Source organism: Sycon ciliatum, chromosome 2 (assembly GCF_964019385.1).
Source record: "Sycon ciliatum chromosome 2, ocSycCili1.1, whole genome shotgun sequence".
NCBI classification, from domain to species: Eukaryota; Metazoa; Porifera; class Calcarea; order Leucosolenida; family Sycettidae; genus Sycon; species Sycon ciliatum.
Window position 1 is genome coordinate 10,045,968 of NC_088644.1, and position 16,440 is coordinate 10,062,407.

Genomic DNA, 16,440 nt, shown 5'->3' on the forward strand with positions numbered 1-16,440 from the left:
AACACACGGCAACGAAATCCGACCCTTGGACGTAGCAGCAAATGGAGTGTGGGGAGGGCGGTTCCAAGTTCCAACGCACCTTCTTCGACGTTCGTGTTTTCAACCCTTTTGCGCCTTCGAACCAGTCCTCCTCCATTTCTGCCATCTGCTCTAGTAATTAATGGTTCATGAATTCGCCCAGTCCACATTCCTTCTCCGTTTCTCTCCGTTTTTCTTTCCTTTTCAGTTGCATCTTCCTTTCTGCTCTGTTTTACTTTCTCTTTTCGTTCATCCCTCCGAAGTTGATGTATTTGTACTTTGTACTGTTGAGGCAACGAGCTGAAACAATAAAAACCAAACCAAACCAAACCCAAACCAACCAAACCTACGTTCGCCATGAGAAAGCGAAGACGGTCGTACGAAGTGAGGCTGCGGGAGATCGAGCATGCTTCATTTGTCCCGTTGGTCTTCTCGACAACCGGTGGCATGGGCAAGCAATCTGTCTCGCTTTACAAGCGTATTGCATCCCTCATTGCTGAGAGAAGCAGCGAACCGTATTCCGTTGTAATGGCTATCATCCGCTGCCGCCTTAGTTTTGCTTTGCTCAGAGCAAGTGTCATGTTGTTGATCTTTATTTTTACTTCGCAAGGCCAAACGGGCACTGGTGCCCAATTTTATGGGAGAGAATTTCAAAACGGGAGAGAGCTACGGGGAGAGAGAGAGAGAGAGAGAGAGAGAGAGAGAGAGAGAGAGAGAGAGAGAGAGAGAGAGAGAGAGAGAGAGAGAGAGAGAGAGAGAGAGAGAGAGAGAGAGAGAGAGAGAGAGAGAGAGAGAGAGAGAGAGAGAGAGAGAGAGAGAGAGAGAGAGAGCTTGTGCTTGTGCACACACATTGTATGACCTCTTTGTGTTGCCTCTGTTGACGCTGCAAAATCGCTCATCCTATCTCCCGTGCTAAATTACATAGCAATTTGTTCTTCGCTGTTACCCCAACCACACGTTGATGCGCCCACCACGCGCCACTAATCCATCTCCTCCGATGTCCCTACTAATAACCTCACTGCTTCCCTCTCTCTCTCTCTCTCTCTCTCTCTCTCTCTCTCTCTCTCTCTCTCTCTCTCTCTCTCTCTCTCTCTCTCTCTCTCTCTCTCTCTCTCTCTCTCTCTTCTCTCTCTCTCTCTCTCTCTCTCTCTCTCTCTCTTGCCCAATTCTAATTGAGCATCATTATCCGTTTGGCCTTGCGAAGTAAAATAGAAATCAACAACAACAACAACAACAACAACAACAACAACAACAACAACAACAACAACAACAACAACAACAACAACAAACATCGATCGGAATGTTGATGGATTCGAAGCACTGCATGACACTTCCAGCAGCTTCAGCCTTGCTTCAGGGAATCTTGCTCATCTGGTATGTGGTGTTTGTAACCTTAAAACATTGATAATGATTTCATTACAGGATTTCCTAAAGGCCCTACACAGCCTATCGGGAGATCTTCATTGTGCGGAGACACTAACTGTGCGTTTAAAGTACCAGCAAGTACACGTACATGTATGTGATGAGAAAGAGAGGAACGTGACTTGCGCTTTGAGCGGCAGATTGCCTACAAGACTTAGTGTAGAGCCGTTGTAGTACAATGAAAAAAAAGATTATAGTCTTTACTAAGATCTTGGAGCTGGACCCCAGGAATGGTGCCATACTGCCATTGATGACCTGCCCTGTTGGTCCATGTCCTTGGCTGGTGCTTTGGCCATCACAAATAGTCAAATACACAATACTAATAGTAGCCTACATGATTGTAACCCGGTTTTTCGGAGCAATACAATACTATTATTCATGCATCTCCTGAAATAAGGCTCTAAGTAAAGGGTTAATCACGTTGCTGCAGTATCGGCCAAGTACCCTCAGACGTCATCAATCAAAGGCATGCTATGTAGGTAGTTGAAATCCATCACACTTCACAGATACTGCATCCATCGGGTACTGGGTAAGGTCTGTGGAAGTAGAATGCCGATGGAAAAGGTGACACATCGACATGGGGGTAGGGGCAGCCTCACCCGGACCCATCCCAGGGAGCACATAAACAGCATATCACCACGAGCTACTCACTGCCTAGATTCCTAGGCTAGCTCACTGCTCACCGAGTCACCGCACCCCTGGCGACCTTGGGCCATCTCAAGTCCAGTACAGTAGAACCTGCCTTAGCGGACACCTCTCAACAATGGGGTCATGTATTGTTCAGGACACGCTGTCCCGAGCTCCCAATGAAGTGAATCAAGTGATATGACACAAATTGCATTGTCAATCTCAGTATGTACCCAGGTCACCTTCCTCAGATACATGTACGATATGGTATATCTACATGTAATGATGTATGTCTGGTCTCGGGGAGTTGGAGGAGAGGTGCCGCTGTTCATATTAGTGTATCACACGTCGCCAACATGAAAATTATGAGAGAGCTTCTCTGTTGCTGGATATTGCATGGGGAGTCAGCTAGTGTGAGCAGCTTTCATCTGCTCAAACGGTTTAACCAATGGCACAATCGTCGACATAGAGTGTATGATCATGTGCATAGCGAGTCACGGTACAATAGTGATTCACCCCGTGGTCAGGTAGTGCAAGCCAGTTCTTCTGATCTGCCAGGAGGTAGCCATGAACTGTGAAGGTGTTCTCAGTCTCTAAGAGTTTGTCACGCAGGGGTAGTAGGAATAGTTACCGGGCCTTCCTGGCTTCCAGCCACCGGCTTTGATAGGGCAAGAATGCTGGATAAACTATAAAGTTCCAGCCCCTCACCGGGTCAAAACAAAAGGCTTCACGTAGATCTACGGGCCGCGGGTATGCTTGGCTGAATGCCAAATAATTTGGGTGACATCAAGCACCTGTTAACATGTTGCCAGCACGATCACTAGGCAATGGGCTGTGCAATATACGTTATACTTATATACCCAGAGAAGCGGGGCCTCTTTTTCTAAGCCAACCACTGCATGAGGGCCTCAGCGAATTGTAACAGATGCAATCACAAATATCACGTACTCAGTCCACTCACACAGCTCACAGAGTCCCAGGCAAATGGTCAATGCTTTCCTGAGAGGCAGATTCTCAGTTTAGCACGATTAACGTTGCACCGACGCTGTGGTGAATTTGATTAACAATGCGAGTTCAGCGATTGGTGGTGCCTGTAGCCTGTAGGTTGGTCAGGCCTCTTTCATGAAAGACAACCCCCTGAAGAGGTCCTTGGCGAAGCGCGACAAATATCGCAAATATCACGTAGTCCACTCTCACAGTGCTTGGCACTGGAATGCACTGTTGAGTTGAAGCTAAGCCCGGAGGCCACGTCTGTCCTACCGTCCAGTAAAACAGTTCACCGCAAGCCCCATCTCTCGCGGAGTGGCGAGGCTTGAGCTCCCGGCCATCCCAGCTCCCCAGTGTCATCTGGAGTGCTTGCCTCTCCCGGATGAAGAAGGCCTGCCGCACAGCGTGCGTGCAATGGGTGCAGGGGTGCAGGGGTGGTGAGTGTATAATAAGTATACATTGTACTACTTCGAGTGCAAGAACAGGTCCGAGAGACTGAGCTGAGCTGAATTCAGTGCACACACCTCGAGTGCGCCTTTCCAGAAGCGTCCTGTCGTCTAGACACCCATGTTCTATGTCCTGCAAGTATTATTAGTTTGTTACTGCAAGGACGTCGCTACTCGATCCCGTTCTGGAAACTGACTTAAACACACTTTGCCAGATGAACCGCATTTGTTGAACAACATCTAACTTAGCAGACACCACACGGTTGCTGGCTCAGAGCTTACGGTCCAACGAAGTCCGGGACACAACTCGAGGTGCTTGAGTGCGTGTGGAAGTGCTGAACGTCATTGGTAGATCTACATGCGGACATTGTACTTTGTAGTCACCATCGCGGGTAGATACGCGGAACACACCCGTCCGGACTCTCCCCGGCCGCGCCACTCCACTTCAGATAGGTTTTACCGGTGCGACGGCACAGAGCGCAAAACTGGTTGAGCGGTTCGCGTGTGCGGCGCGGGACAAAACCATCCTTTTCGCAGCGCAGATACACACAAACATGTAAATGATGTGAAGCAAATGCAAGCTTTGTGTGAGTGCTATTTCAAGTATTACTAGTAGTAGTTCAACTAGTTGTAGTTCTTTGCAGTGTACCAGGGCGTACCGCACACAATGACTCCTATCCTACACACGCTACAGATTACACGGCAGACTCCAGCTAGGTGTACTTGATGCACACACAACAACAACAACCAAAATGCGCTGAACTCCATGCTATTGATTACTGTGCCGTAGTAACGACTTCTCTGTACTGGCACGTTTTCGTGGGTTCGTCGAAACCTGCGGACGGTGTTGTTCGACTGGACGAAGCTCCGGAGGTCGACGTGGTCGAAGCGTGACGGTAGTTTCACCTCCGGTGGGCTTAGCTAAGCTTCTAAGAAGTGAGCTGAGAGCCAGCCTTACCGACCGTAACAGATTCCTAGGCGGCGAATGGTCGTCGCTTGGCTGGCCGCTGTGCCAGGACGTCGTGAGAACCATGAAGGTGTGGCGTGTGGTGAATTCGCTAGTCCTGTCCGCTGTGTTCCGCTTGATCTATCTCAGCCAACTTGATGCGGACGATCGCGTGGAACTGCGGCAAGCCCAAATAGCTTTCACGGATCGCTACTCACAGTCAGCCGCCAATAGAAGACTAACACCGCACGTGGAAGAAGGTCTGGTCGACGGCGGCGGAGATCTTCTCTATTCACGGAATGGAGTCCGGGTCAGGCAGACCTCACATAGGCCAACCAGGGACACCTCAATCAACCGACCCCGACGTGGCGACAAGACAAGGAGCAGTGGCCGTGCCTGGATGGCGTTACATCCGGAAGGCGGCGTTCACGCGCTGTCCAGGCCCCGTCGCTCGGCAGCCGATGCTGCTGGTAGATCTACTGCGCGGCACGAGCGAGGAACCCATGAGCACGACGTGTCCGGTCCAGAGAAGGCAGTCAGGCGGAAGCGGCACGACGACGGCGAACATTGTGCTAGAGTTATATCACCGACGTCTATACACTGCGCGCTGGGCAGACCAGGAGGTGTGCAGCTCAGGTTTGGAAGCTCGTTGGACGGCTCCCGACAGGTAAGTGAATACGGCCAGTAGATGTACATCTACCGAGAGAAATAGAAAATTGAATGTTTACCATCAAACTTACTTTTACCTAACCTACACTCAAGGCATAAAATGGAGTTAGTAGTTAGTGACAACATCGATACAACTATAGGTTTGTTCGATTGACAGCATGAAACAAGGTGGAGGACACTGTGTTCGGTTATATTATACCAACTATAGATTCAAGTCTAGTTGCTTTGGTTGATCGATTATGCCAAGTTGACATTCAAAGGTTCACTCTGTTTCGCTCATCCTGGATTTGAGCGCGGTTCACCTGTGATGTCTCTTGTGTGTGTGTGTGTGTGTGTGTGTGTGTGTGTGTGTGTGTGTGTGTGTGTGTGTGCGTGTGTGTGTGTGTGTGTGTGTGTGTATGTGATCGAGTCACGGACATAGCTTTGTGGTGACTTCAATAAAAAATTTTGTCGCAAGAATAAGAACTGTCACCGGATTGTTTTGGCAGGAGCGCTTTCCAAAATGGACCATAAAATATCATGGGTCCAATAATGGCCCTTCAGTTTTGAAGATGGCTGTGGGCTTCAGTGTGTCCGTCGCCATGCAGCTGAGCAGCTTATGTCTGAATTTAGCCGTGTTTGTCCTGATGGCCTGGGAATGAAACTCATTGTCACAAGCATCAGTGTACTCAGTGTAGTACTAAAGTGCATGACTTGTAGACTTTTTGTGCATTAACATACTGACTGAGATGCAATGCACCCCATAATTATTTCAGCTGCTGCCTTGGCCAGGGCCGGCCCAGTGGGCAGTGACAAGGTATAGAGTGCTCCGATGATGATGGCGAGATTCCCTTGCAGCATCAGCGCCCCATGCTCACTGCTCATCATATCCACCAATCTTGTCAAGAGATCCAATCACTGGCCTTTGTGCAGAGTGTGGCCTGTAGACCCTTGTTGGGATGCAGCTAAGTAGCCAAGGTGTCAAGTGCTACGTTGACAAAAGACAGGGCTCAAACTCGGGACTCAAAACAAAAGCCACAAGCCAAGAAACCAACACCTTGAGTTGCATAGATAAATCCCAAACTGGGCGTGTGACACAACCTTTACTCATCATCATCAGTAACTGAGAACTAGCGGACCACTCCCTTGCCTCCCTTGTCGCTGGACGGAGTTTGGGACTGGTCTATGTGCTTCCAGTAGATGCTACTTCACGTGGCTACACAAGCTGAGGGAACAAGCCAGGCTGCAGTCACGTGCCAGCCGTGCTACATTGCAGTGACATGCTAGCCGTGCCCATGACGATGTGCTAACAGTGCCCATGACAATGTGCTAGCCATGTCCATGACACAACCATGGGGCATGGGTACCCAAAAGGGTCTCAGCAACAGGCTTACATGAAACTCAGAGTGTGCAGCTCGGACAGGTTGGTGTCATGGCGAAATTCCAGGATTACTCGTACATCACTTAATTCATTTTAGTAATGTAGTGCGTACAAGCAAGATTCACATGGATCTCGTCCTGCAAAATTGCAGCTCACGCGTACACGCTACGCCATTTACCGCCGCTTATTGGCACCAACTATGATGTAGTCCCGGAATCGCCATGACAGACACCCATGCAATAAAGGTCACGAGCTGCATACTCTGGGTTTCATGTACTCTGTCTTAGTCAACCTCAGCTTTCTGTCTACCGCAGTGTCTTGTATTTAAGCCTTTTTTCCAATATACAAACCTGTTTTGTATACAAGCCTGTTTTTAAGATACACTGTCAGCACATACGCCTGGTTTTAGTGTTGACATACATAGAAATACGTTGTTTGAATAGAAGCCTGTCTCAAATAGAAGCCTGCAAAATTTCACCAAGAAATGTCATATAAGCCGCGGCTTTTATACACGACTGTACGGCACTTGTATTCGAATGCTAGGCACATGAAGTCCTACACTGTGACATTATCATCTGACTGATGTTACCAGGCGAATGTACCTGATTAATGCATTATGTCATAGCATGACATCAACAGAGCATACCGTTCTGATGACATCGTCGTCCTCTGCTTGTTCTCTGATAGGTGGGCCGGAACATGACGTTCGGCGAGACTTCATTCCTAGACCTGGAGCTCGTCGGCACGGAGAAGTACTTCATCATCAACGGCAATGGTAAGATCACATGACATGGGAACTGCCTCGCTATACACCGTGTTCGCTGTGCAATGCGGCATGTGACATTTACACATACCCAGTCCTACACATACCCAGCCCTACACATACCCAGCCCTACACATACCCAGTCCTACACATACCCAGTCCTACACATACCCAGTCCTACACATGCGAGCATACAGTCAACTTTGCGTATAACCACACTCGGTGGGGCATCAGAAAAGTGTCCTTATTCGCGAAGTCTCCTTATTATGTATTACAGTTGAATGGGACTTTGCTCTGGGCATGGAAATTCTGTCGTTATTCGCGAATTGTCGTTATATCTGCAGTCGTTATTAGCGAAGTTGACTGTACTCAGTCATGCACGGTACGAGCCTGTCACCTGACTCGCATTGGGGGTGAGGAGACGGCTATGGTCATGTTTTGTCGATGATGTTTCTGCTTGTGTGTACGTGCAGACGTGCTGGAAGGTCTGGTTGGTGACGAGGAAGAGTTACTGCCGTGCGAAAGTCAGACGTTCATAGTGGTGGAAGCGGATCACCTGGGCAGGCTGACGGCCGAGTTCTTTGTGTTCTACGCACAGCCCGTGGGTGCTGGATACTCGGCGGTGTTCATTTACAACGGGCTGGAGGGCATAGACTGTTCAGTTAACGGTGTAGGTAAGTAACGTTAGAGCACGCAACTCTCCAATCAATCAGTGTGCAGAGCAGAGTGCACGGTTCTTTTCACACTGCCAGTGGTCACAGTAAGCCACCATCACTCACGGTTAGAAAGTATGTACTATGGCTGTCTGAGCAGATTTGTGCACCATATCCGGCAGCATAAGAGCCGGACTTTGAGACTTCAGTTACCCATGTCTGTCCCCGGGGAAACATAGCCAGCAATCGCATGTCATCTCGTACATTGAAAATCAACATAATTTTGCGAATCGACCTTTTTTCCAGGATCACTTTTCAACGAGGACGAAGCAAAGTCGGCCGAACGAAGCCTAGAGGAAGAAAATCACCCTCTCCACTTCACCATCACGATACTGACATAGATACGAGATGAAACAACTAAAAAATTCACAAGAAAACTGTACGACCATCATCGCGCTGACTTTGGTCTGACTTTGGTCTGAGAATTTCTATCACGATCAAAAATGTACGGGGAGCACTCAAAAATCAGCCACAGACGTACCTTTATCGCTCTCTACTCCTTTTTCAAGGCACAAAAGTCGACTCTCCACTTTCAAACCAGGAACCAGACATACCAGTGGTCCTTTTCAGCTGCTCCACGAGCGCAGGAAATGTTCACCAAGGGGCGCAGAGCAGCATCCATTCCAGAAAAATAGCTAAAATACGAGTGAGACTGCATGCCTGAGTACATGAGTACATGTATGAGTACCTGCAGAAAATAGTCAATTTCAGCGTTTCTGCTCCAAACAGCAACCAGCTTCGACTAGAAACAAAGATTACACCAAAGGATCAAACAACAACGATTTTCTGCAGTTTTTTTTGCAGTTGGCTTCCTTGTGCTTGGCCCAGCACGCCAAAAATCACACCTCGGAGGAGTACAAAAATTACAACTCTCAGATGTCCTTGATTGCTGGCCATGATTGCGATTCCGCGGCTGCGTTTTTTTCCGCGTTTTTGCGATTTTTAAAAAACCGCGTTTTCCGCGGTTTTTGAACTTTTTTGTTGCACTACACGTACACACAGTGCACTGTTCGGTCAGCAACGTCTCATCGTGGCGGCTTTTTACTCAAATATGACGAGTGCTTACACCAGAGACTTGTAACTGATTGATTTCACTACATACTCATTGAAAATTGCCGCACATCAATATTATTCACCGCATATTTACCGCATATTTACCGCAAATTCACCGCAAATTATGCCATATTATGCCGCGTTCCCCCCCCCCCCGCGTTTTTTGCGATTTTTTCCGCAATTTTCCCCGGGGACAGCCCATGTGTAGCTTCAACGGTTCCTGATGAATAGCCTTTGAAGACATCGGCATACATGCATTATGTCATTATGTTCTACTGTTAGCATCAGCATTATCTATCACTGTAGGGCTCTCCCCCCCCCCCCCCCCCCCCTCTATCTATCTGTCTGTCTGATAGTCCATCCGTCTGTCTGTCCACCCATCTATCATGCATATCCTGTCTGTTTGTTATTATTGTGTATCTGATGATCGCCCTTTGGCGTGAAACTCGGAGTTACAAACAATGACTTGTTCCCTTTGTGCATTGTGTGTGTGTGTGTGGGGGGGGGGGGGGGGGGGGGATGTGTCTATCCGTGCACGTGTGTGTTTGTCTACATGCATCTCTTGAATCTCTCTAAAACTCATTGTTTTGTCATCGTTGCTTCATTGTTTTATTGTTGTTTCATTGTTTTATTGTTGTTTCATTGTTTTATTGTTGTTTTATTGTTTTATTGTTGTTTCATTGTTTTATTGTCATTTTCATGTTGCGATGTACAGACGTGATAGGCTATGATCCAGAGTTGGTTGATCATGAGCCTCACCGGAGCTCTGTGTGGAGGATAGGTAGGAATCTGACTCGCTCCAGCCTGACCAGCGTGCAGTTCCCAGTTGGAGATTTTGAGTTCAAGGTGAGCTGCTCAAGACATGCACACGCGGACAATGGTGCACGCCAGGCTCTGTCTTTCAACAATGCATGTGCATGTTCTTATATCAAACTGGAACCAGAAACAGGGCTATACTAATGATCCAGGGCACACTTGTGGCTGTGCTTTTCTCTGCAGACGGTACTGCACGGCGCAGTGGGAAGCCAGTGTGATTTCCAGCTGGCCCCGTCCATCACAGCCCAGAACTTATTCCAGTCGGGCGAATCCATGCAGTACTTTGTGACCATAGCGGGAAAGGTTGGCGGAGAACATTTCTCGCCGCAGCTCTTATGGTGCCCGAGCAAACGTCTGCCGGTTTGGCCCGCAGGGCGCCATAACAGCCAGCTTGTTATCATCAATGCCTACCGAAGCAAGGAGAAAACATCCATCTACATGCCTTTCAACAACGTAACGGTATGGTGCTAGTATAGCTTGGACACTCTTGCGTGGACCCTGCACAAAATGGATCCAGCGCATGAGCGATTTGGTGGACCGATATAGATTTCCTGTCGCCAAAATAATATTATTTAATATTTATGCAAGCGGCAGTGGAAGACCCAGGCTTATTCGGACCCGATTATACACAATCTCAGTCATCCAGACAAGTATTTTCCAGGAGCTGAAGGTTATTAAAAAAAACTTCAAATCAAAACAAAGTAGTCGCCAGACAAGAATTGAAACACTAGTACAGTCGTCCCTCTCTAATCCGGCACTTTATAATCCAGCACCCTCGATAAACCAGCACAATTTTCAGTAGCCAAAATGTCCTCTTCATGCACATTGCAGCAGTAAATCAGATTTGTTAATCCAGCACCCTCCCTAATCCAGCAGATTTTCGTCGCACAAATGGTGCCGGATTATAGAGGGACCACTGTATGCTTTTCCCCAGTTATGCAGATGGTTTAATACACTACAAGTCAAATATTGCGGCATCTTCATGCATGCTCGCGACAGCCCGTACAGATTCCGGGAGTTGCCCAGACTAAATGGGTTGCCAGTAGCCAGAAGTTGTCGTAGTCAGTGAGTCCCAATGGTATAATTATTGTTTTGTTGATGTGCAGCCAGTGTTCTTGCATGGAACCACGACTGTGCACACCGTGATTGCCACTTGGCTATGTATCATGGCGATGAAGATCAGCCTTCCGCCGTGTTCATGCTGTTGTTTGTTTGCGTTTTGTATGTACACAGCTTAGCTTTGATTACACGGCAGTAGCTTCAAGGACCGTGGCGCTCAGACAAGGTGACTGCGTGCAAATCACCAACGGCAACAGTAAGTCCATGCTACATCCACAGTAGTGGTAGATTTTTCTTTTGACCAGACGACACTTGCAGACACCAGCACGAACGCAGCACCAGTCACATTCCACAACAGCCAGAAGTTGCTCCTGAAAAGCCTTGTTTCGTTCCATTATGCTGTTGGGAACTCATCAGAACTCATCTGATCAAAAGAAAAATCTACCCGACTATTTGACGGACCTACTGAAGATGGCATCAACAAAATTATATCCACAGTGTCAACTTTTCCTCGGCATACAGCATCATGTAGTAATGCATATGTAGGACGCCTGGCAAAATCAGGTCCGGGGCAAAGCAAGGATCCATGAGCTTAGCTCACTCTCCGCGTGGGTTAGCTATCAGTGGGCCTGGTGAGTGTTTGCGTGCATGCCACCCAGACCTCCACAGACACTCGATACACAGCATGCAGCTCTTCATGCAACATACAGTTGACATCTACACGTCCAGGCCCGCCAGAGCCAGTCCAGTTGGTCCAGTTATTGCCGGACCAATTGTTGGCCGCCAGCGCGTGTTTACTGCTGAGGTGATCATGTATGTCACCCATCATAGCGTTATCGTGTATACTCGTCATAGCGTTATCATGTATGTGACCCATCATAGCGTTATCATTAGGGCTCAAACGGTCACGGTTTTACCCCTGACGGTTAACTGCTAAGCTAACGGTCGGTTAACCGGTTATAACCTATAAGCCACGGCAATCCTGCGGACTCGTATATTTGACTGTACTCTTTCAAAAAATGTACCCTATTCAGTACAACGCACATTAAATTTTGTACATTCTCTTGCATGCTCATTCATACTCTCACACCAAGAGACCAGATATGACCGAGTTGACAGCCCAGAAATTGCGTACGCGTGCGACAGCCTGCGAAAGTGCATACTTTGCAACGACTTGATACTTGAAAAATTGACTGAAAAGTTACTGCGTAACCGTTATCTTTATCGGTTAACCGTTAATTCTTCGTAACCGGTCTGCAACCGGTTAATCGGACTAATTGTTTGAGCCCTAGTTATCATGTATGTGACCCATCATATCGTTATCATGTATACCCGTCATAGCGTTATCGTGTATACCCGTCATAGCGTTATCATACACAAAATACGAAAAGGTATGGTATGGCCGCACCAATCAAAAACTACCTCCAGAATTCCTGGTTGCAGTGTTGAAATCACCGTGCAGCATTGTTCTTCGCTATACCTCTGTGCGTGTCTGGTGGTGTTCTCAAGTTGCTTACAACTCCTCCAAGGTGACTCTACATGATTGTATTTGCTCTACCGCTTGTGTTTACTGTGACTAGGGACATTTCGTAATATCATCCACCCAGACCCGATCACAAGTTACAGCACTTGCATTGCTGTGCCGGAGGCGGATATCTACGGCAATATCAGTTGCTATCTGCACTGTCACAGTGGCGAGGCCATACTGTCACCACCTGGCCTCGCCGAGGTGTTTATCTACAACTCTCTCATCCTGGGCAGCGATGCTGTTGTCGGTAAGCAAGATGAATCTCCTGAATAACGCAGCTGTCTCACGGTATAGCCTCTTTCCTCCTGAAGTTACATAGCTCTCTCTCTCTCTAAAGCCTCTTTCCTCCTGAAGTTACATAGCTCTCTCTCTCTCTAAAGCCTCTTTCCTCCTGAAGTTACATAGCTCAGTGTCTTTAAAGCCTCTATCCTCCTACGCACTGATCACATCTCATCAGAGTATCAGCAATTCTCACAGCTGCATGCATGCTGTGCCAGTCTCAGTCTCCAGCCATGCAGGCATGTACAGGAAATTGACGTTAATTTTCCATATGGACCCTAGAATAAGAAAGCTCCATACCCGTGCACCCCTCAATATCTATACACTAGTAAGTAGATGTGAACTGATTGCGCTACGGTTACCCATACATTACCGTATGATGGGTACCCAACAATCCACCGTGAGCATTCAAAGAGTATGATAGGGGGGCATCTGCGAGATGTTCGACCACTTTTCACGTATCTTTTCTGCGCATACGGCTGCACATAACCCAGTACACTGTGCGCGCACTTTCGCTTCTTTCGGCTTGCCGGGATAGTTTCATGTCTTGGAGGAACAGTTACGGGAGCTTTCAGTACGGCCCTGAAATGTGCTTTCCGGGGCAGTGGGTCTGGGCTTGATGGGCGCCGGCGTTGCATGCCTGCATGTGGTGTACATGATGATAAACATGATTATGGATGACCCATTATACTGTAGTAGCATTGTGTTACTTTGTACTTGAGTAGTGAAGTGGTTAATACTTCCAAGTACTAGTTATATTGAATGCCGTTTTCGAAGGCAGGAAGCTTATAATGGCTAGAACAAAATTACAAATTAAATTTGTTTAATAACTCTTCACCACCATCATCATCAGGACTCATAGACTCAAGAATTTCACAAACCATGCAGCTTTCGTGCATTTGCGCATTCTCGTCAAGTGACATGCAAGCAACAAGAACCAATGAAACGTATGGATAACTAGCATCACGAGTAGCATCACAACTACCGGTACATAAGCATGGTTGTCTGTTCTATGTGTTGTCTCCTGTCTGCAGATGTCATTGCCTATGGTCATCATGCCACCGAAAGGACGTTGCTGTCAGTTTTGAAGAATGTGCGGCATGGCGACGGCCAGTCGGTCTTGCTGCCTGTTGGCATGTACGAATTCAAGGTGAGTGGGCTGTGGGGCTGGGATGGTGACAGTCGCGGTCTACAGGTATACTAGAGATGCTCACTATAGGCCATTCTTCCAAAATAGTCCACTGGCTTTTGAAAGCCCGATTTTGGCCAAATTGAGGCTCAAAACCTCACTTAAAATTTGAAAAACCTGGGTTTGGGATATGCTTTTCCATGTACTTTGCCATGGCATACTTGTCCTAATTTCGTAAAACCAGGCTGAATTCATAGTTTGTTTGGGAAGCATACTGTATAAAATGTACAACTATGACAGTGGATGATGATCTAGTTATACTCCATGGCTTGACCACTGACGCTAAATCAAATGGACAGTATCAGAAGGCGCTGTCTTGCATTGCCTTTGCCGGAAAACCCGGGCCCAACATGTGCAAGGGATTCCCTCAAGCAGCATAATGTTTGTCTCCGGAAATAGGCAATGAATCCATTATTTAGAAAGTAGTATATGCATCTACGCAATATCCACATCTATCTTGTAAAACCAAAGTTTTGTCACTTTACGTGGTTGATGTTAGTCCCTTCAGGAATGTTATGAAAACATTTTGAATCTATCAATAATTACCAATTTACATTGTCCGCTTCCAGTTCTGCGAAACACTCACCTTGTACTAGGACAAACTAGCCATAGACTGTGACTCATGATGCTGATGCTGTAAGGGGTTGCCGGGCTTCTCACCGTCTCATCATTGTTTTTGTGATTGTTCATGCACCTATGCAGGTGGTCTACAAGGATACGATTCGTACGGTCGACGATTTTCACAATGCGCCCACCCTTGTCAACATCAGCCAGGTCTTCTTCTTATCTCAGGTTAGGGATCCAATGTGTCATGAAGGTTGTGTTGTTACGGCTGGCCAGCCGCAACAACACAACCTTCCTTTTCCAATGGAGAGATCAAAGCTGACACTTTGTAGTGAAGGTAAAAATGTATACGTAGCCAAGGCAAGTGTGCTTTCTCTCAGCTCCCATTGTTTCCGCTGACAATAGTACGAATTTACTACACTGCATTGTGGGTCTTTATATTGCACACGTGTAGCCTGTAGTCAATTCTGACCGTTGTATTTGCCTTGTGTTGCCTGTATATTGGTGTTGCAGATGAACTACTATGCGTGTCTCATGGGCAGCATCCTGGAACCCGATTACCCACCCGTCATGGTCATCAGCCCGCGAACGACGCTTGCCGACTTCGGCACAACGCAAGCAGTGGCAGTGACGGGTGGAGTACGGAGAAGTCAAGCCGCTGCACTGCACGCGAGCGCTGGCATACTGGTAGCTGTGACAGCATCCCTGCTCCTGACCGCAGTATTAGTCAGCTAACGTATAACCCTCTGCCAACTATCTTGAGTTTCCTGATGACTGCAGTGTGCTGGGCCGCACCAGGAGATGGGGATGAGCATACTAATCATCACGAATGATGGGTGAATAATCGGGAGATCGATGTTGGAGATCGCGTCCCAGTTTCTTCAAGACAACGCGCTGAATGGGTAGTCTGTAACACACGGCACGGTCCTGCGCTCCCCCGTCAGTAGTCACTGAGTATGACAAGAGGATTGTTCTATAGATCTCACCGTGCTCACTGCTGCTTGCTTATGTAGCTACCTGTACCTCCAAATTGATGAAAGCTGAACTTGAGAAACAAGCCGGATTTGTCGCGAGCTTTTCCGCTTCACGTAACATTGTACGTACATGATTTGATATCTACATCTGCACCATACAATACACTCTAGGGAGTCGTAAAATACCGGTATTTTACGACTCCCCGGTACACTCTATCTTACGCTGTAGATCCAAGAAAGCTTGATACCTCTATACCGGCAGTCATTTTCAGCCTCTACTGCCGCATGCATGCGATTTTTTCCATTGCCGAATCTGGTGTCGGCTGTGCAGTGTTCACCGGTCCCTATGATGGGCAAACTGCTAGCTAAACGCTATTGCTGCTGCTACTATAGGGTGCTGGAACACACTTCAAAGTGGTGTTGATGATCACCTATTCGGACTGTTGTTGCAATCGTCACACCGCACGCAGCGAGCAGTCACAGACAAATTTCTTCTTGTAAAGCAAGACGACCAGCTCTACAGTACAAGCAACAGAATACAACATTTTAGATATCTTTTGGACTGGGTGCTTTGCCTCACAATGTGGGGGCCTCTTTACTGGGTCTAAAAATAATGCTAAATATCTATGGTGCTACATGACACGTGTAGCAAGAAGGTCCCACGGGCGTGTGTGTGATCTCCGGTAGCCTAATCAGTAGGACACTGTCCCGGAAAGACAGGGGTGCTGGGCTCGAATCGTGCTCGTTGATCCTTCTTTTGCAACATTGGCGCCTGGCAATGGCTCGAACCAACGACCCAGCGTACTCCCACCACCACAGCCTATTGGGGAGGGGGAACAGTGTAGCATGAAGGAGCCACAGGTGCGTGTGACCCCCTGTAGCCTAATCAGTAGGGCACGGTCCCGGAAAGACGGGTGCTGGGTTCGAATCCCGCTCATGTATGGGTCTTTCTTTTGCAACAAAGGCACCTCTGCTTTGTTGTGTTGTTATGGTGCTAGCTGTGTGACTGATTTTCTCGCTGAGACTA

The 16,440-nt window shown here is 47.7% G+C and overlaps 1 protein-coding gene across 1 annotated transcript; it reads left to right on the forward strand.

Moving 5' to 3' along the window:
- The first annotated feature begins 4,179 nt into the window (after nt 1-4,179).
- Nucleotides 4,180-15,968, forward strand: LOC135808600 (uncharacterized). The gene is made up of 10 exons (XM_065321815.1): nt 4,180-5,113; nt 7,163-7,250; nt 7,712-7,912; nt 9,720-9,850; nt 10,004-10,279; nt 11,054-11,135; nt 12,460-12,654; nt 13,721-13,836; nt 14,578-14,667; nt 14,953-15,968. Exons 1-10 carry the CDS (start codon nt 4,532-4,534, stop codon nt 15,172-15,174), a joined length of 1,983 nt encoding a protein of 660 aa, XP_065177887.1. The 5' UTR covers nt 4,180-4,531; the 3' UTR covers nt 15,175-15,968.
- The last annotated feature ends 472 nt before the right edge of the window (nt 15,969-16,440 follow it).